Raw genomic sequence first — 20,863 nt, 5'->3', positions numbered from 1 at the left:
ACTCTTTCCTTATCACACAGTTTGAGGCCAAACTAATCAATAATAGGTTGTTAATGCCAATGAATTCAAACCAGCAGTTTGTTTTTAAAATGAAAAGTTACTGAAACAGAACTAAATATTGCCTAAATCAAATTAGCTGCAGTGGCAATAAATAATTAAAGCAATAAACTAGTTCATAAATAGAGAACATAATTTAATTAATTTTACCACCACATATAGAAATATCAATACTGCAGTGAGAGATGGAGCGTACGGGAAAGCAGGGAGCTGAGGTGCTTTTGCATCCACAGCCACACACAGCCAGCACAACAGCAAAATGAGTGTATATATATAAAAATCAAATCCTAGCAGTAATAGCGTACTTGGAAAGAATAAGTAGCTGTTGAGAGCCAGATAACTGGCTCAAGCAGGGAGACACTGTGTACGTGACATACATTTTGCAAAGCTGAGGGAGAGATAGGAAGGACAGAGCAGGATGAGTTATTTGAGGTAAAATCTTCACAAGCTCTAGATAAGGAGCTGTGCTCATGATCTATGCCTGCCCATGCCGCCACATGCCCTTTCCTGGGTTCCCCATGACCACGGACAAATCTGCAAAGGCTTCAGTTTTCTTCCACCTCCTACAGGCAAGCAACCAAGAGCAAAATCCTGTACAGTCAGCACTGAAAATATTATGAGCAGGTGGGTTTCTGCCATGTCTTCCTGGCTCAAGCATTACTGCATTTACACTAGATGCAGACACACGTGCAAGCTCCCGATCCCTGATGCGCTATGCCCTGGCTCCTGCACCCACAGGATTTGGGGTCCCCTGGTTTAACTGAATGGAAGAGCACAGACGGTTGCGAAATGATAGCTTTCTTCTGTCTGGATCTCCTAGTCATAAGAAAAAAGCAAGCAGGCATACCCGTGTTCTTCTTTCATGACTCTGTATCACACATACCCACATCTGCTTTTTCTTCAGACTAAACCAAAACCTTTAGGGATGAGTAAGATCTGTTGAAGTAATGAAATACAAAACTGAAGAGATTTTGCAGATATCAGCTGTAGAGTATTGCCCCAGTACTATGGTATTAACAAAGCCTCCCTCTATTTAGAAAAGTTACTACAAAATACCAGGGTAACATTTAGTTACCTCGGGCCGTTGAAATGTTTTTTATTTGTTTTTAAGGAAGATAAGTGCAGACCTCGCAATCTCATCTCTCGTTCAATGTAAAGCACTGCCTTCCCCAGAGAGAGCTGTAAGAAGCTATTTCGCAGAGCTGTGTATCGCAATGAGGTACAGAGGAAAGTCATTTGAGGCTGGTCCGTACCACAGAAACATCTATCAAAAATAATTCAGCACAGCTAAACAGAAAAGTCATACCGGCTTTGACAGTGGAGTTCTCCTCTAAAGATACTCCACCTCCAGCATATTTGGTGCTATACATTAAATACGGGGAGGGTTGCTGCAAGGGCACATAATGATGTCTGACAGACAGGAGAGTGCTGGTCCTGGAGGCGCTGGCCGAGATGCTGAATTTTGTCACTTTTTCTTTAAGCTTGCCCTTGCTCCAACAGATGCTCTGTAACACAAACACCACAAAGGTTGTCTCTCAAACCTGGCTCAAGCAACAACACAAACCAGGCACTTAATAATTATTCATTGCACACAACCACATCATTCTGTATGTTCTGCATCATCTCTCCAGCCGTCAACGAAACAGGAGACCAAGCAGCTAAAGGCCAAATTTGCAAACACAGCCAGGCACACAACTCCCACTGCTGCCGCCGGAGGGGCAAGACACAGCAGCAAGCAGCACGGGCTGGGGGGAGCAAAGGCAGCTTCCACAAGCAGGTCTGGCCCACAGCAAACGCTGCAGGGTGATGGGAAGGAGGCCACGTCTTCCAGGGGACTTTGGGGCAGAAGGACAGGTTTCCCATGCAGAAGTGAGGCTGGTAATACCCTGCGGACCGGAGCACACATTGAAGGGACACCACCATCTGCCATGGCATGCCGATGCTAAAATGTCCTGGGCTTCCCTTTAGATTTGCTCTGACGAGTGCACCTAAGGATGTCAAGCTTTTTTCTTTTGCAACAGTCAGAGTTCTTCAACAGGAAAACCACCTGCTCCGAATATGCACATAGGGGAAACAGTGGAAAGCATGGATAAGCACAAGCAGCTGCCCAGTAAATAACTTTTGCAGAGAGCAAATCGATCTCCTAGGCTCCTGGCCTCCTGCAGTCACTGCCTCACCTCCATGAATGACTAATTCAATCAAGATTTAGATCAGTAAACCAGACTAGACCTGGGGCTTTTTTCTTTCAAAGCCTTTGGTTCTCTTTTGTTCCACCCAATCCCCCCTCTCACCTTTTCTAACCGCCACAGGACAGAAATTGTATCTCCCTGACCCTCCTGCACCCCCTGTCAGGTTTCCCTCCGCAGCAGCAGGCAGGCTCCCTGGCAGCCTTTTCATTCTGCTGCCGCTCCTCTTTCACGAGTGATCCCATTCAACTTTCCTTTAGCCAATAAATTTACTTCCAGAGAAGAGACCCTTAAAGCTCTTCCTTAAGAGACTTGAAGAATCACTTTCTCTGCCCATCCGCATGTGATGCAATATTGCGGTGCAAGCACAGCAGGAACCAGTGCTTTTGAAGGGTCAGGCTCTGCAGAAGATGAAGTGCAGCTGAGGGCAGACCTCCCTCGACCTGCTGGCCACGCTGCTTTGGATGCAGCCCAGGATACGGTTGGCCTTCTGGGCTGCGAGCGCACATTGCTGGCTCATGTCCAGCTTTTCATCCACCAGTACCCCCAAGTCCTTCTCGGCAGGGCTGCTCTCAATCCCTTCATACTGGGGGTTGCCCCGACCCAGGTGCAGGACCTTGCACTTGGCCAATGCCAGGCAAGTTCTGACCCAACCATCATGGTGGTCCCCAACCCACCAATAATTTTAGCAGCTTGCTGTGATTCTGTCACTGACCCACACAGTGTCACCTACACACACACACAGTTTCTTTCACAACTTTATTTTAAAGATACCAAAATACTTCAACCACCCCACGCAATGTTTCTAAGTTTACCTAGTGTTATCCCCATTTCACACATGAGAAAGTGAAAGGTTACTTGCTGTGATTAAGATAATACAGTAGCTTTTAGGGTAAAGACCCAATAGTTTTTATACTATTAAAATTTTATACTATTAAAATTCAATGTAAAATGCTGAAATCCATCTGAGAACATATATATAGTCAACATAAAGATACAAGAAATTCCTGTTAATTTTTGTTATTTTCAAAATTGTGTGAATAGGAGTGAAATTATTTCTGAATCCGAGACACTCAGCTATAGGTATTAGGCTCATAATAGTCAAGATGCATCTCAGGGCCTCCAAACCCATTAAGACCAAACGATAGGGTTTACTTATTGGTTACAGCCTGACTTGCCAAAATAAAGCAACTTATCAATGAAATAACTAACACAAATCCAGTAAATCCATACATTCAGCACAAGTAGTGCTGATACAGGACAAAGCATCAGAGCACCAGCACCCTGCAGGAGCCAGCATCTCCCTGCTGCTGTTTCCAAAGCAGTGCCTGTTTTTCCACTTACAACTTGTATTAGATCAATTGATATTACTTTCCTTTTAAACTTGCCTCACTGAAATCATGACAAAGGCACAAAATAGCAACTGAATGAGGTTTGCACACAGAGAAAGTAAAGTGTACCAAATCACTCAGACTAATATAGCTCCACGAATCAATAGGAGTATTTTTAACCACTCTCATAAATTTCTTCTTTGCTTCTGCTACTGGAAGTACCAGAATAGATGGAGCCTCTCAGGCACCAGCAGAGTCTAATTCATGGTATTTTGATTTGCTTCCGCAAAAGCTCTAGAAAGACACGGCCTGCCAGGGACGGGGTCACGGCTCACAGCCTTCAATGTATCAGCCACTTTTCTGTGCTCGTAATCTTAAAAACAAAATACAAACAGAAGCAAGAAATGGCAGCAGAAGCTCCTTCCTGTGCATTTTCCTCCTTCAGGCGATGCACTAAAAACATGCTACAGATTAGTCTCACCTGGGGAGAAGAGCTTTCTTCACACCATGTAAAAAAACCCTTCCTTTTTCAGACAAGTAATTACAATTAGACAAATAACTGTGGGACTGCAACTCTCACTAATACCAGCCTGTCTCCCTCGGAGGCTCATATCTTTCTTGCAAACTAAGTGACCCCAATTACAAGGGAAAATGCTAAAAGCTATACTCCAGTTTTGGAGGATATTCTGCTACTTAAGTTTCTTGCCTTTTTTCTTAGTATATGCACACAATTTTAATTATTTGGAGCTCAAAGTCAATAGGGTTGGATCAGCAACGACGACAGACTGCCACTGGCAGGCAGCAATAAGCTAAACCCTAAGCAAGACCTAAAGGATTCGCTACCACTCTAAGTGAAAGGCACGTCATGACTAGCTACTATGAAGAAAATTAACTCTCTCCCAGCTAAAACCAGCACAATGAGGTTGACATTTGTGCTAGTATTATGTAGTTAAATATTATGATAATTGTTTTTAAGTTGATTTTATCTCAGAAATCGTACTAGCTTTGGTGAAGTTTGCACTCCAGTGAATCACGTTTTCATGTGTTTTTTCCTATCAGAGGATGCAGAAGAAGAAAATCTTGGGGGGAAAAAATACCCAAGAGCATGACTGAAGAAGTGATTATTACTTTTTAACTTCTTCTATCAGAATTAATTCCTATTAAATCCAGAATGGAGGTCTCAGGACAAGAAACAAGTAAAGCATCGCAGCTAAAACACTTGCACTTTGTGCCAGCTGGCAGCGGGGGATAGCCTGGCTGCAGAAAAGAGCTGGGATCCGCAAATGCGTTGTCACCCCCTGACAAACACATTCTGGTTTGACTATCTGCTCCGTGAATTTTTATTTCTAACAGCTTAACTCTCAGATAAGATCTAACTCTGGGTGAAATAATACCCCAGGCAGCTAACGCAGAGACTGTGCTACACACTAGCTGCTCAGCTGCAGCCCCCACCCTGGCATCCGCACGTGGAGCAGTCCTGCTTCATGCAACGGCGAGAAGTCAGCAGCACTTACTGCTCCTTACGCCACACGTCACCCGTAGATAGACGTGAACCATGGCCCCACGCTCTAGAGGACACCCACAGCAGGGTGTCCCCATCCACGCCGCAGCAAAAAGAAAATCCCAAAACACCAAGTCTAAGTTCTAAAATATAAAATAAAGTAGAAAGTAGAAATATGTCAGTCTCTGACTCCCCTGATGTCCCAGCATTACGGTGTACCCCCAAAGCCTTCGCTGCCAGATCACAGTCTTATCTGAAGTCCTACAGTCAGTCGGCATCACATTAAACACTCTCCATCAAAATTATCAACATTTTTTCATCCAAAAAGAAAAAATTAAAAAAAAAAAAAAAAGACAGACAAGGGAGATAAGGATGGGAGACCTGAAAGCCATTTTTATCATAATAGCTGGCAAACACACATAATTAGATTTTGATAGCAAGTAAAAAGACTGTGTTTACAGTAACTTTAAAAACAGCAAATTCTGTTCAAGAATAAAGGGAGGGAATCCAGTATCTGATGATTGCCACTAATGTTCTAGACCTGACGAACGGCTCCTGTGCTCAACAGCTTCCCTGGCTTCCTTCTATCTCAGTTGGCCTAATAGAAGATATTACTTCTCCCTACAAACCTTGACTTTCATATTCTAGTGCCTGATAAATAACCAGCACAGAAAACACAGATTTATTTTTTTTTAATCTGAATTTAAAAAAGAAAATTTGTGTGTTCTCTCCAAGGACTAACTGGATCTTGTTAAACAAAACCCAACCCTTTGGCCTTAGAGAACTTTGCCAGCAACTCATGGGTATATTCTTGGAAACCTCAGGTCTTTTTACCATACAGCGTGCCTGAAGGGAAACAGTGGTGGCACCAGCAATCTTTCCAGTAAGTAAAAAGAAATACTAGCATAGGTAGTATTTGTGGAAAACACCACATTTATTTTTACAGCAGCATGTATAGCATCCAATGACGAGGAATTTGTTTCACTATGGATCTAGACAATGCTTAGCTTCATCTCTGTTCATGAAGAAGCAAAACCTGAACTCATCCCTTCCCACCAGTAATTAAAAAAACCCAAATGAGCTGTATTTAAGTCAGCACAAGTCCCAGTTTTAGTAACTATTAGCTCTATCAGTTCATCTTATTCTTGCTTATATAGACTTCAGCTATAAGTAAAGCTACAGGGTGTCTCTTTACACGTTGCAGATGGGATTTTGCAAGGGTGAGCTAAAAACCATCTAGTTTGGGGTTGGTTTTTTTGCTTGTTTTTTCAGTTGCAAACTCAGAGCAGTTCTGACCAACCACCTTCAACTACATGCTGATCTAAAGCCCTTGGAGCCACCAAGGACACGCAGCCCCTTCCCCTCACCCCAGCAGTGACCAGCCAGCATGGGTCAGCAGGGCTTCAGGAGAGCTCTCGGGGACCCATCACCTCCTCCTCTGAGCCCTTCCCAAAAAAAGCAGATTTGCAGACAAAAGCTCTGTCTCCAAAGCTGCAGAGGAGAATTTAAGCTAGCAAAGGAGCGTTTGTTTGTGCTAAGAAAAAGATTTAATGTCTAAATTAAATAAGTGCACTATGCTTAGCTCCTCCCGACAGAGTGGCTGGATATTAATGGCTCTCCCGCTAGAGCTGCCTCTCTCCGGAGAGCACCATTAATATCAGCCACTTGCTGATCAGCACATCAGCAACGGGGACACGCGCGCACAGAGCCATGCTCCCCCCTCCGCTCCCTCTTCCCTGCTTCCAGTTAGCTTCTTGAAAGGAATTGTATTGCTGTTTTGACAGAAATCCTGTTGTCCCATGGGAATACACTGAAAGAATGAACAACAGGTTTGGTTTAAGGAAGGTCTGAAAACCATTGCTACAAAACCACAAAGGTAAAATGAAACTCCACCATTAGAGTACTGAGTCAATATTGGTTTCTCCATGCAAAGAAAAATAAGTTGGGTACTTGTAATGATTTTCATCACGTTCCTATTGTTAAATGACTACAATAAAATGTGTTTTGGTTATGTCATTCCCACTATTAATTGCGGTGGTATCTGAAACGGAAAATAACTCTTCAGGCTTCCCAAACAGAGAAAAACCATGGCAAAAGTCCATGTCTGTGCACAGGCATTCAGCAAGGCCAGCAGCGCTGTTCTCATGACAAGACCAGTCTCTCACCTTCCAGTGAGCAAACATCATCTTGTGAAATAATCACGTTAGAGCTTCTGCCTGATGGAAAGGCAGAGGGCTGTAATTATTATTTCTGTTCTAAAATACTAGAGGGTGCTCAGTTAAAGATGTCTGGAAGATGATGGGGTCATCTAATCAGAGGGAATACAGCTCAGCTATAATAAACAAGCCCTGATGAACACACTTCCGTTGAAGGAAGAATTGCAGTGCTTGATACACAGATCAGCAAGGATTTGTTCTGGTGATGTTATTTCTATTGGGGGAACATTAAAAGGTGGTAAAGAGTCATTCTCAGTCTCACATTCGAACAGAAATCTTTTTGAAGTTCACTCAAAGCCTGATTACTTCGCCAGCATCTCCACACTTCCCAGAGATGCTTTAGCACGTTCCAGCGGTAATTGCAAACTCTGTGACTTACCAAAAATGCTCACTTAGCGATACCTCTAATCCAGCTGACCTGTTTTGAACACATTTAGAGATGTCATCTAAATGTGAACCTCCCAACGTGGGAAGCATTTATTATATTTCCAAAAGGAAAAGAGAGAGCTTTCTGCTGTCTCTGCTCCTTTACTGCTACCTCCATGTGAGATTTCCCTCTAATTAAGGTGCCTCGTAGTGTTGAGGAGCAGTCAGGGCTTCCAGGATAATTTAATGTACTTGTAAGGGCTTTGACTTACTCCCCATGCTATGCCTTACAGTAAGGAGTTGCTCTTTACTGGTTTTGAGACCGACAGACCACTGTAAGCTGTGACAGTCCTATACCCAGTACATAATTTTGCAGCCCAGGATGGACAGTTCACCCCATCACGATGGCAGGAACAACTTTGTTTTTACAAGTATGGCATGAGCCTTCTCTCCAGCTTTTCTGTGATTCTGGCTGCTGTGCATCACTCCAACTCCCAGCATCAGGAGCCCAGCACACGGGTCCAGCCACCCTGAGGAGCGGGTAACGGAGCGGAGAAGAGGCTGTGAGCTCTCCCATCAGACAGACCCGCTCATAGGCTCATCCATTAATTTAGCTCAGTTATTACTGGCTGCTGCTGAGGTTCACTGTTTAAAGTAGTGTTATATAGTTAGGAGAATACAGTTCTTCCTTTATTAGGGTTTTCTATGGGTCATATAGTTATTTCATTGTTGAACAGTGTTGAGACGTAGCCTGGATCTTGACTCCTGCACGCTAGGCAAGTCTCATCAGCATCCCAGGGTGCAGGAGCGGTCACCTCGCACGCTCAGCGGTACATCTGCTCTAATTGCAACAACCCTCTGTTTTCACGAACTGTTGTTTTTCTGTACAAATGTCTCTGGCAATGGATCATCCCTCATTGACACGGGTGCCAACAGAGTTGGACGTGTTGATAACAGCTGAGAAGCTGCATAGGGCTGCTTCCAATTTCTGGCTTCACTGACTCTATTCCCACGGAATAAGGTTTGCCACAATGTTGATTCTGCTCAAAGCGGTTGATGAACTTCTGTATTTAATGGGCAGTAAGAGTTAAAACCTAAACGTGACTATTACATAATTTAAGGAAAACTAATAATTTTGGAAAAATAAATACGGTAAAGAAGAAAGAATACTATAGAAAACAAAACAGGAAAGTTAGAAAGGATAATAAAATCTAACTTAAGTAACTGAGAGAAAAGTTATTCTTTAAAACATTCAAATATAAAAAGAAAACAATTCACATTACAGGCAATTCACATCATTGAATTTCAATGGGAGAAGCAAAACAAATAGAAGAAGGGGCACTGCATGCCATTGTCACCTGCTTTGCAGTTGCAATGAAAAACTAAATTGAAATCTTGTAAGAAGTGACATTTTGAAAAACTTCCAATTCTGCAGATGGAAAACACAGCACTTTTTCTTGTACTTTTTATTTTCCAAGCAAGAGCATAACTTCATGCTATTATCTGTTGGCTGCACAAGGTAGATTTCAGCTGTGGCCTTTCCACCAACTATTGCACACCACAAACCACAGGAACAGACACTTATTGGTAACCTCGACAGAGCTGGACCAACGTGCTGAACGAATTTAAAAGCCAGAATCCAACTTACGCCTTTGGAAGGAGCAGGCTTTGAAGTCTATAGGTCCTATAGGTCCAGAAACACTTTTCACACATACTAATTTCATTCTGGTACAACGTGTTACTAGGTGAGTTTCATAACTGTGTCCAATAGTTTTACACTCAATTAGAAAAAGCATCTGGGCTGAGATTCGGCCCTACTGAATGTCACATCTTTGGGGCCACTTTAGCAGACAGAAATTAGAAGTTAAGCAGAAAGAAGGCACATTTTAACCTCACCAAACCTGAAAAAGTAAAAGGAGTGACAAAAAGTCATACCACCTGCGAGGGAGAGGCAAGGATGGAAAGGAGAAGGAGACAGGGACAAGATATGAGGACCACTCTCATGCTACTTCATAAACACATGTAATGCCCATGCGTCTGTTATACGCAAAACAACAAACTTCTCCAATATTCTTCAAAATATCAAACACAACAAACAAGCAGCATGACATGGATAAATAACTACTGCCTCATGACAAACAAGGAAATATTTATGGAAGGCTATTAAACTTGGATTACTTAGACACTGGAGCAGTTGCAGAGTCACCAATCAGCTCTGCTGACTAAATACATATTTATAAATGCTTTAGCTGTTTTATTTACCCAATGGACCAAAATGGCTTATTCATTCTGTTCTGGTTTTATTTTGGTCTATCAAGTAGAGTAAATGTGCAGTTAGGTGCATAATAAAAACTCCTTTAGAAAAGTAATTACATTACCTTACACACAGTAGATTTTTCTTTCCCAAACAACAAGAACAACTGGACCATTTCACAGGCTCGTAAGTTTTTATTAAAAAATATACTGACATACACTAATTACTGAGCTGAAATCTTGCTTGGAAATGTAAAGTCCAAAGGAAACATTTACAAACAAAGCAGAGCCCCCCAGAAAGCCACTAATTTAAGCAGAGTATTTGCTGTGGCACCAATCACCTCAACAGTTTGTTCTCCGCATCCTGTGGGGTTTGGTGAGAATTGGATGCAGTGGAAGAAGATAAAGGACCCGCAGGTCAGTACTGCAAGGACCACCGATAGTTGCCTCAGCCACTGCCCTGGCAAAGTGAGGCACCTCCAGGAGAAGACACCAAAGCACCATTAGAGCCTCCCCTACCGTAAGCCACAATGCTCCAGCTGAGCTAATCCAGGCTGACAGCTCAACACGCTGCATCTGCCAGAGGTATAGAGGCCACGGCCACCTGGTTATAAATGCCTGAACTAAGAGAGCACAAAGAGGATAATTTCTGTCTTATTTTATCTCTTATTTGGGCAGTGAGTTGAAGCTCTGAAAGTATTAACCTAATTGCTCTGCCTTATGGTTAAAGCTCAGTTCAGGAAGAAATGGCATGTTGAAACCTAGTAAATCTGTAATTGAAAATATACCATGCTCTTACACATTAAATGGACTAGCAGCATGTTCAAAAATCATGACTCAAAAACCTGATTGAGCCCATAAGTGTTCCTGGACTTTGGATTTTCTGGCTCAAAGTCTGAGTTACTTATTTCGCTAATTTCTGAGACATGCTGGATAAACTGACTTGTTGGAGAGTATTTGCATATTACATTATACTGCCATTATCAGAAACATCTGCTGCCAGTTTTTTATTCAATCCTTAAAGAAGTTTATTTTACAGCTGGTCTGAAAACTCAGGGTTTCCTAAGCATTTGCACCTTTCAGTATTATGTGCAAGCAGCATATGCCCTCTCCATATGAGAGGCTTCCACATCATGTAACGCTCAGCATAACAACAGTATTTCAGCAGAATTATGTGGCTGGACAGACAATCAGTATCTCATACAAATAGCAATGCACCACCCGGAACAATGGCCAACATGACTTCAAATCTCACTTTGAATTTCAGCCTGGCTGCTGCTAGGGATGCTTAAGTCAACAAAAGCCCGTTTGTCTGAAAGTCTCTCCTTCTCTTATTCTTAAAGACAGGCTGTCTTAAAAGACCAGTGCAAACCAGTTCTGCTTTACTGCTCTGGGTCAGCTGGAGATAAGTGCTTTGGGGGGGGGATGAAAATGCAGCCAAGAGAAGGCTTGCAGGACAAAGTGGTATCTTCCAAAAGACTGCCCAGTTTAGCTGGAAAAAGTAGAGAAGCTTGGGGAGTCAAGGGATGTTAGGGAAGGAAAATAATATTAAAGTGGTTATCTCTCAGGGAAAGACAGGTAATTTACAGGCTGTGGAGCACAGAGAGATTAGAGGGAGGGGTAAAAAAAAAAAAAGAGGGAGAGACTGCCCTGTGGAATAAAACTAATCTCTCTATTAAGTTTTCATCAAAATTTGGCATTCGAGCTGGCAAGGAGGTCATACATCTCAGGCAGGAGCCGGCAGCAAGCAGCACCACCAGCACAGCACCACGACCTGTTGGGATTGATCTCCTCCCTGAAAGCATAGAGGATGCCCTTGACACACCATGCTGAGGGACACCAGCATGGGGCACACACCACCAGAAGTGCCCCGAGAGGCACAGTGCTTGGCAGGTACCAGAAAAAAAACCTCTCTTTTTAACTCCAGGAAATATGCTCATCTATCTTCCAAAGTTTCCAAATAACATGAACTGACAAGCAGAAGGACTTTACCTTCTAGATAGTACCAGGAGTACTACCTTCTAGGTAGGACACTACATTCTTCCTGCTGCCTCCTTCAACATGGCTGTATCTTTTTTTGCATGCTTTTGACTTAAAATTCTTGCATAGCCTGAAGCCAAAAGTCTGTTCAGTAAACTCTGCCTTGCTGTTAACTGTTCCGAGAAGCTCAGCTGATGAAGTTGGCTTCATGGTGTGTATTTTGGTCACAAGCTTTAAGTCAGTAATTCATGTGTGATATAATTGGTTGTGAAAAACCCTAAACATCTCAAGTTATTCTAGTTTCCTAGACACAAGGTAGTTCAAGGAGCCTTCTGGACCACGCCAGCAGATAAGGCTATTGTATCGCTGCAGGTCAGTGCGTGGTTTCGTGCCCCATGTTATCTGCTGTAAATGAGCATCACTGAGGGACAACTCCAGCATCCTCCACTGTCCTGCAGTGGAACAAACTGCAGCTTGAGCTTTCTACATATTTGGTTTCAGGATCCGATACTGCTGCGCAACATCCACCCATGGACACTAAATACAAGGAATGCAGGCAATGGCAGCACCCTGCCTTTTTGTGTGTGTCTTTTAGTAACATCCCTTTGTGTGCCAAGAGATCATACATAAATTTGACTGATCTCCAGCTGTTCCCCACATGCTCAAATCAGGAACTAGGACTTCTTTAAAGGTGGGGCACTGGCCAAGCAGGGCTGCGGTGGGCAGCGTGGTGTGGCAGCCAGCCCTGGCAACACAGAAGCCAGCAGCACAAGCAGCTTATTCAGCTGCCAAATCAGCGCAGTTCATTCTGCTTTCAGATAGAAAAAGATATGCCTTCGGGCACATCCAGCCTCAGCACTCTGCATTGGGTATACCTATTTATGAAGTATGGTAGTACAGAATACATATATGTATTATTTTGCATCTCCCTGTAAATCCTCACAAAGTCTCTTAGTTTTCTGGCTTATCTCCATCTTCTCCCCGTCCCCACCCAGGAAAATGAAGTCTGGTCACTTCCTAAGCTTGCCTACAAGCTCCTTCCTCCGACTTGCTGCTGGTAACAGCTGCCTGGTTTCCTGCTGCTCAAGAAATTTTTCGCTTCAACTCCTTCGGGTCCATCAGTCTGCTGCTCTAGCAAAGCCGCACACTATTATATTTACTTACTAAACATTCATGCCCATTCTGCCACGAACAGAATTAATTCCTCCTCCTGCCCCAAAGTACTTAACTACAGAAACTGATGTATCAATTTACAAGAGCCTTAAGTCTGCAAAACCTTTCTGCTTCCAGCAACGCAAGAGCTGGGCGTGCAATGCGTTTCCTATGTCTGCTGGCAAAGCTGGGCTAAACCATGGCTGCATTCACATTTTCAGAAGTAATCCATCTGAATGAACAAACAGTCATCTGGAAGCCAAACATGACCACTAGAACCAGCACTGTTTGGTTTAGAAAACTGCTCAGAAACTCCCTGCCTGAGCTGCAATTCACTGCTCAGTGTTTGCAGCTACTTGTCCTTGCCCAGGGTCCCATGCACGTGTGTGCAATACCAACAGCTATAGTAAGACTGTCTAGGAGTATCCCTATTACTGTTTAATTTACTACTGTGCCTAACACTGGCTAATGAATTGATTATTTGGGGTTCTTCCCCCTCCACATGGTTTTACTTCCTCTGTTAACTCTTGTCACCTAGAACCACAAAATATGTCAAGTTATAATTAAACACCATTGCTGATCAATACACAAACAATTTTGCCCCTAAACACACACACCCACCCCAATTTGGGTTAGCCTGACTCTAAAATAAAAGCCAAGCTAAAAAATGCCTTGGGCAGCTCCTCGAAAATATTTTTCCCTTCATTACTTCTACCTAATCCCCTGCCAACATTGCAAAACTAGGCATCCCCGCTGCATCATGTATTTGAAAAATAATGTTCAAGTGGGATGAGATACAAAAAAAAAAATGCTGAGGGACTGCAGTTTCTCAAACTTAGAAAAAAAGGAGCTAAACATCAGGTTAATATCCTGAACCAGTCAAATATCCTTCCCCAGGTAACAGATTGCCATTCGCTGACAACATATGCCCTGAAAGCCAGAGATAATAAAAATGTCTATGACAACAAAGCAGCTGAGATGGACAGAGACATGAACCTTTGCTTTAAGTAAAGGCTGAGTAATTATTAAAATCAGTATAATAAACACAGAAATTATTCCTACTTGTGAGCCTACAAACGAGGTATTTTTAATGTATAACCCGTCCTCTGAACTTGAGACATGTCCTGAAGATAAAGCTGGTGTATTTCTGAACATGCCAACTCTGTATGTACACAGCACGTCCATACAGATAAACACATCTGGTACAGCATCATACAACCTGGATGTCACTGGGCTAGCCAGACAACAAGAGCCTGGGAGTAGAGCGATACAGCCACAGCTACTGATTTTGGTGAGTTTTGACCAGGTCATAAGGAACAAAACCAAATTTCTTGGACTCTAGCGATAGGAAAACAACAACAGGATGGGAAATTAATAGGTGATTTACTACAAAAGTAATTACAGCTGATCACTTCATTGTGTTCATGAAGGGTTTGAGGAGGGAAACTTGCTATTCCTGTCAAGTTTTGAGAGCCTTTCATCTTCCATGGATAGGTGGAAATTTGAAATGTGCAAGAAGAAAGGATGAAGTGAATAGAATTTCTAAAGGGCGTTACTGTTTTATAACCATGAGTCAGTTTTTCATCTAGGGCATAAGAAGTGATGCCAAGTGGCAAATAATGAAATATTTCTTAAGCTGTTGGCTGGATCCTCCACCACTGCTAATTGATGCAGCCCCAGAGATTTTCAATAAAGCTATGGCAACTTGGGAAAGCTCAGGGTGTGCTCTGTTCTATTGCTCCTCACTGTGATTAGGAAACACGCTGTAACAATGAGGATTGTGTATCCTTAATAAATACATATATAAATACAAACAGGACATCCACAATACAGAGCTTCTGAATACTTCAGAGAGGGTTCAGCCTTTTAATTCAAAACAGATAGTTAAAGTTCATATCTTTATGGTAGCATGATGTCATCTGTCTGAATAAATCTGGAGTTGCATCTCATTTAATAAGATTATATGGACAGAGTGGAAGCAATCTGCTTGAACGTTTCTTGGCTGAATGGTTTCAAAAGCATCTTTTGACACTGATTTGTTGAATGGATGATTGTGAGCAACATAAAAACAAATTAAAAGTTTTAAGTGCTTGGGCTAGATTCTCAGCTAGTAAAAAGCAAAGGTGGTCCATTAAATTCAGCATGGCTTTGCTCATTTGTATCTACTGAAGATCTGGCTCTTTTTGCTTAATGTGACTATACATATGCTTGGGCATAGAATTATACTCGGCAGACAATTTATTCTAGTACTGAGCATCCTTTAGCCCTACGCTGCCAACAGGAGTTGGAGCATTTGTCAGCTCCAGAAGTTAAAGAATTAGTTCCTGTGTTCTTGCAACTAAAATAGTTAGGAAAACCACTGGAGGCCCTGTTCTGCTAGACATGGGGAATTTGATGGAATTATATGGCTTTTACATACATAAATTGTGCGGTCTAATTTACAGCAACAGATAAGTATCACACATTCATCTACACTCATTACACAGTGAAAACTCACCAATCTTTAAAATTAAGCCCTGCCACTGTCAAGCCAAATGCTTACAGGTGCTCCCTTCAGAGCTTGGCCCAGTGCTTCTTCCAATTTACCATAAACTCTTTAGTCTCCCAATTTTCTGTTGCATGCTATTCGTCATCCTTTTCCTGTTGCGTCCACCCGATCTGCACAAACCGCTGGCTTTTCCTGGCTCCCTACTCCTGTTTTGCTCTTCCCCATCTGCTCTCCTGCCCTATTTCACTGTCCTGGGCAGCCGATATAAATGTGCAGGTTAACATTTTTGCTCAGTCTCCCTCTCCTGTGCACTAAGGGCAGGTAGTACATAGGAACCAGCAACAACGCTAACACCTGAAACCATATCTAAACAAGTGGAGAAAAAAGTGGAAAAGTATTTAGATAGAAATGGGAAAAAGAAGACTGGACAAGTGAAAACAGGTCTGCCTGCTCTAGCTTGCCCCCCAATTTTAGTTCAAAAGAGCAATATAAAGGGATGGTATTCAAATCCTGTGCTTGTTTACCAGATGCTGGGTTTTCTGGAGTTTGTGGTTTGGGGTTTGTTTGTTGTTTTTTTTTTTAAAGCTAGCAACACAAAATCTGGCACCTCACACCATATTCTGTTTTCCATGACATGAGCAGAATGCAGATGGAAACTGCAGTGGGTCATATGCATGACCCACTGAGAGCAAAATTTCAACTTAATGAGCTTAAACTGAATTTAGGAAAATAGTCTTGCAGCTTCTAATCAACTACCAGAATTAGTTTCTTGGGGTTAAAACATCATTTTTAGACAAAAAGGGTAATATTTGAACACCAGTTCGGCATCCCAGGAACAAAACGGATCTGCAGCCATTTCCATTTAAATTCAGAAGGAAATCAGTCTTTGTACATCACGGTGGAAGATGGCTGCCAGCTGCAGTCAGGGAAGCATCTCCCCTCCGTACCACGGCATTTAAAAGATCGCGTAATTATAGTTGATCTAGCGCTCACAGAAGTCAAAGGAAAGCCATTCATCGACTGTAATGGGCTTTGGAACAGCTTCAGAATTTCTCCAGCATATGTACTCCTGACACTTTGGAAACCAAAAGCCTCCCAGTTTAACTACACTCATCCGCAGCTAAAAAAGGAAGAAAGTGTTTTCACATCTTTCTTTCATCTAATATAAACACAACCCAGCACAACTGACCATCAACTGTCTATTAAATGGACTATTTGTTGAAGGAAATAAGTATGGCGAGTTAGTATTTACCCATGGACCATTTGACGACAATCAAGGCTTTGAAAGCGGGCACTTTTCTTTCAAAGGAAACAATCTAAAGCACTCGAACCTTTTGTCCCCCCCAAAAAAAAGAAAGAAAAATTCTGAGAAGTGTAAGCCAGGATTGCCCCTCCTTTCACCAAAAGCTCTTTTTTAATTATCCTGGTTCATCCATGAGCATGGGATAATAAAAGCAGGCACAGAGCAAGTTTGCTGCAGCTCTCACCTTTGTGGTGGTTTCTATTAGATATTTTTAAGTCTCTCAGCTTTTCAACAGAAAGCCAAATCTTCCACCAAGCGAAGGGAACAAGCATAACCCCCGACCCTCAAACATTTTCCAATCAACTCATTTCCTCAGGTAAAAAACATTATCCACAAAAGTTACCATTTTAGGGAAAAAAGGCCTGAATCTTAAAATCAGATCATACCATATCACAAGATTTATAATAAATCCTTCCATATGCATAACAAACATTTCAACACTCCTGTTTTTTTTTTTCCTAGCACTGAGTGGTATCTGCTCTGCACACATTTTAACACTGAACGGGTTTCCAAAGGAGGCTTTCGCTGAATTATTTTATAGGCACTATTGAGGACTAACTCCAGAGAGGAAGATACTTAATCATTGCTGAGAATCCCCAGGTAGCTCCACAAATCCACAGGTTTTTGTGATCAAGATGTATTTACCATGTTCTTTAGCATTTTCTTCTTGACTTCTGAGGAGTTTGCAGTTCTTCAGACATACTTGATTATTCACAGATTGCGTTGCTGGGCATAAGCCCAATTTAGCTATAGACCTTAACTCCCCAATTACCATCCCCTTCTCTCCACTCCATCCATGGATCTAAGAAGCCTTCTGACAGAGAAGTTCATTATATTCAATTAATTTCTGAAAAAAAGATATGGTTTCACCTCTCCAAATGGAAGTCAAGGCTTATCCGTCCTGCGAAGGCAATGAGAAATCAGCCTAACTGAGCCTGGAAATTTGGGGTCTAGAGGCATTGATCTCAAAATCTAGTTATTGCTCTGAAGTAACATTTTCCAAGCACCCACATGATCTATAAACTCAGTCCTGCTTTCAAAAATTGCTATATTTAAGTTTTGTAGGTGTTGGTTACTTTCACTGGAAAGTAAACTTTGGAGATCCAAATCATATCTGAAACAGGACTAGGGGCACTTCCACAAAATTTTATTCATGAAGTCCATTTTCACAAGACTGGATTCAGTCTCCATGTCTATGATGAATCGCACCACAAACTCTATAGCTAGAGCATGACTGAAATGTCTCTGCATCCAGGATGCCAAGATGCTCTTCTGCATCTCAAAGCAACCTTGAACCATCTAAGAGCCCTCCTCAGTCTGAGACCAAGGGAAGTCCAATAAAACTGGATTTCTTCATGAAGAGTGGCAGAAGCTTGACCAAACACACACATAGGCTGGCAACCTGAGCTAAAGAGATTTCACCTTTAGCGACAGCCATGTATTTAATTTATTCAAGACTCTCTGCTGCCTCAGCCTCACAGCAAGAAAAAAACCCACAACCACCAAAAATACAAAAGGGGATTATTCGCCCAGATGAAGAGTTACCCTTGGACCTGACCTTTTTCATTTATGCAGTAAACCAGTGGTCGTTACAACCTCTTCCCAATATACGGGATGCCTGAAGCAATTAAAGAAACTGCTGGAACAGAAGAGGGGAATGCATTAATCTGTTGAACAGGAGAGTGCCACCCACTTCACATTATACCGAGACAGATGAGGCAAGCAACTGCCTGATCCAGAAAACATCTGCTAAACAGTATCAAAATTAATGATAACCAGAATGAGCTCTTTCATGGCCAATTCTCACCCAGCTGCTGGGAACCATCAAAAAGCCACTCACAGCAGCAGCCAATTAGTTACTAAGGCAAAAGAGTTTGCAGGAGCAGGATCTGAGCTCAGGGCACCGGCACAACTCGCATTTAACACCGCTGCACCTTTGGGTGGATTTGCAGTGTGCTGATACGTGGAAAGCCTCGTCTGGACCTTTTTCTCCCTGAATGCTCCAGGGTCAGAGTTTAGATACTCTGCCAGCACTCAACAAACCTTGACTTGCATCCCCAATACCATCACGCAGTTCTGAGCTGAAAGAGCAACTTTTCATTGAAAAAAAAAATCTACAATTTGAGTCACTAAGAACTGTCGAGCGAGCGTTAGGAGGCAGTCACTTTGAAATCCCACAGCAGTACACTCTTTCAAGTGTGTAAACTCATGTTTGTTTTAAAAAGTTACTGCAAGAATATTCAACACCAACACACACATTGTAAGAAAACTGTGGTTTTTTCCTACCTTTTCTTCTTGTAACTTCAAACCTTCTGGAGTCCTATAAGGAAAAAGAGAAATTTTTGTGGGGTTTTTTTTAATACAAGAATTGTTCAAAGGCAACACGAACAGAAACCCCTAAAAACACAGTCATTGCCCCAGAGAAGCATCTATGAAGCTCTACACAATAACTGAGGAGTAATTGCAAGCATACATTTCAGTTTGTCCACAGATACTTAATGGATCAATATATCACCTGAAATGATTCATCATTCTGTGATAAGTTACATGGTAGAGCACAGTATCTTTCTTTAAAATTGATTTCATTTTCCTCTATTGATGTTAAAAGGGAGCAGCTGGGAGCGTTATTATTACTATACCAAGGATTTAAGGTTGAGGAGGGAGGAGCCATTACAGATATTTTTAGCAGAGACTTGTTCAAATACCTGAATAATTTCAAAGCAACTGGACTACTCGTGCTTAGAGCTGAGGGCTCATTTCAATCTTTGCACACCTACATCATTTGCCCTATTTCTTGCAAAGCTTCACTACCATCTCTAATAAAGAAGCTTCTTTTTAAAAGACATTGCATAAAGTCTCAAAGGGTATTGCATTCCCAAACAACACTATCTACTTATACTAATGGTGAGACTCCAGAGGAATAAATATTTAATTCCAAGCAGTAACATTATTTATGGGTTAGTTACAAATACTTTTAATTTCCATCATTCGAGTTACTTCTTGCAACCGGTATTAAAAATAGTGGAATTGCAGAGGACTCTAAAAGACCACCTTGCCTGGAGTCACATTGACCTGGACAGTGCCCACTGATGGATGATGCAGCATTAACCCCACTGAGTGCACACTTAAACGTGGAAGACCCCAAAGCGCCATCAGGCCCCAGCACCGTCTCCACCATGGTACCCCCCACAGCACAGACACAGGGAAGAGGCACAAGCTCTCCAGACCCCTGCCAAAAGCTCATAAGGCAGGTTTTGCTCCTGTGGATGTGCTTTGTTTAACATCATTTCATTCCCTTAGTGCTCACTGTTCTCAGATGTTTGTTTATCAGGGAATGAAATAATAAAAAAGGTGTGTTTCTCTCCTCCTTTTGATAGGGAAGTAACACATGGCCTCCCCAGACATCTGAGCTTTCTGGCCCACCTGATGATTATGATTTTATTTGTACTACTTCACTTTAAAAAAAATTAAATAAAGGACCTCCCTGCAGACCACATTTAGACAAAGGGACATAAAGTGTAGTGCTATGCATCTAATGAAATACATCCACAGTCCCCTCCTGCGGTACAGAGCTCCTGGCCACAGGGTAATTGAAAATATGGAAAGCTGCCACTGGAGCACACAATAAAAAATACAGACCTTTTCAAAGTGAAAGAAGATAGAAATAAACAAAGGGGGGGAGGGGGGGGAAATCAGTGTATTTAAGTAACAACAGTACTTGCTCAGCTAACTCCTGAAGGCCTTGCCTCCCTCACCTGAGTACAGACAGCATCAGGTAATTCAGAATGAGGGGTGTTATTCAAGGATGTAATATTACACACACCACACGCTACAGTGTTGTAGCTATTCATTTTCTGCCTACAGAAATGCTCCTTTCTGCCTCCTGTCCCTCACCCGGGACCCGGCTCCAGACAGGGCCGGCCCCAGCCGAGGCATTCCTCCAGCCCAGGGGACCACATCACACCACACATTTCCTGGCCCAGCTCTGCTCAAATGTGGTGACAATTTACACTTTGGCCATTGTCACCAG

At 42.4% G+C, this 20,863-nt stretch overlaps 1 protein-coding gene across 2 annotated transcripts in view; it reads right to left on the bottom strand.

Annotated features, from left to right (window-relative positions):
• Positions 1 to 20,863, bottom strand: part of FSTL4 (follistatin-like 4) — a 231,988-nt gene that overhangs the window by 198,441 nt on the left and 12,684 nt on the right. For both annotated transcript variants that reach the window (XM_009322721.1, XM_009322722.1), the window contains exon 2: positions 19,120 to 19,153. In XM_009322721.1, the coding sequence (XP_009320996.1) occupies positions 19,120 to 19,153 (34 nt within the window). The remainder of the gene's footprint in view (positions 1 to 19,119; positions 19,154 to 20,863) is intronic.

The sequence above is a fragment of the Pygoscelis adeliae genome, unplaced genomic scaffold, assembly GCF_000699105.1.
Source record: "Pygoscelis adeliae isolate BGI_AS28 unplaced genomic scaffold, ASM69910v1 Scaffold34, whole genome shotgun sequence".
NCBI classification, from domain to species: domain Eukaryota; kingdom Metazoa; phylum Chordata; class Aves; order Sphenisciformes; family Spheniscidae; genus Pygoscelis; species Pygoscelis adeliae.
The sequence above is the reverse complement of the archived record's forward strand: the minus strand, read 5'-3'. Positions and strand labels throughout refer to the sequence as shown.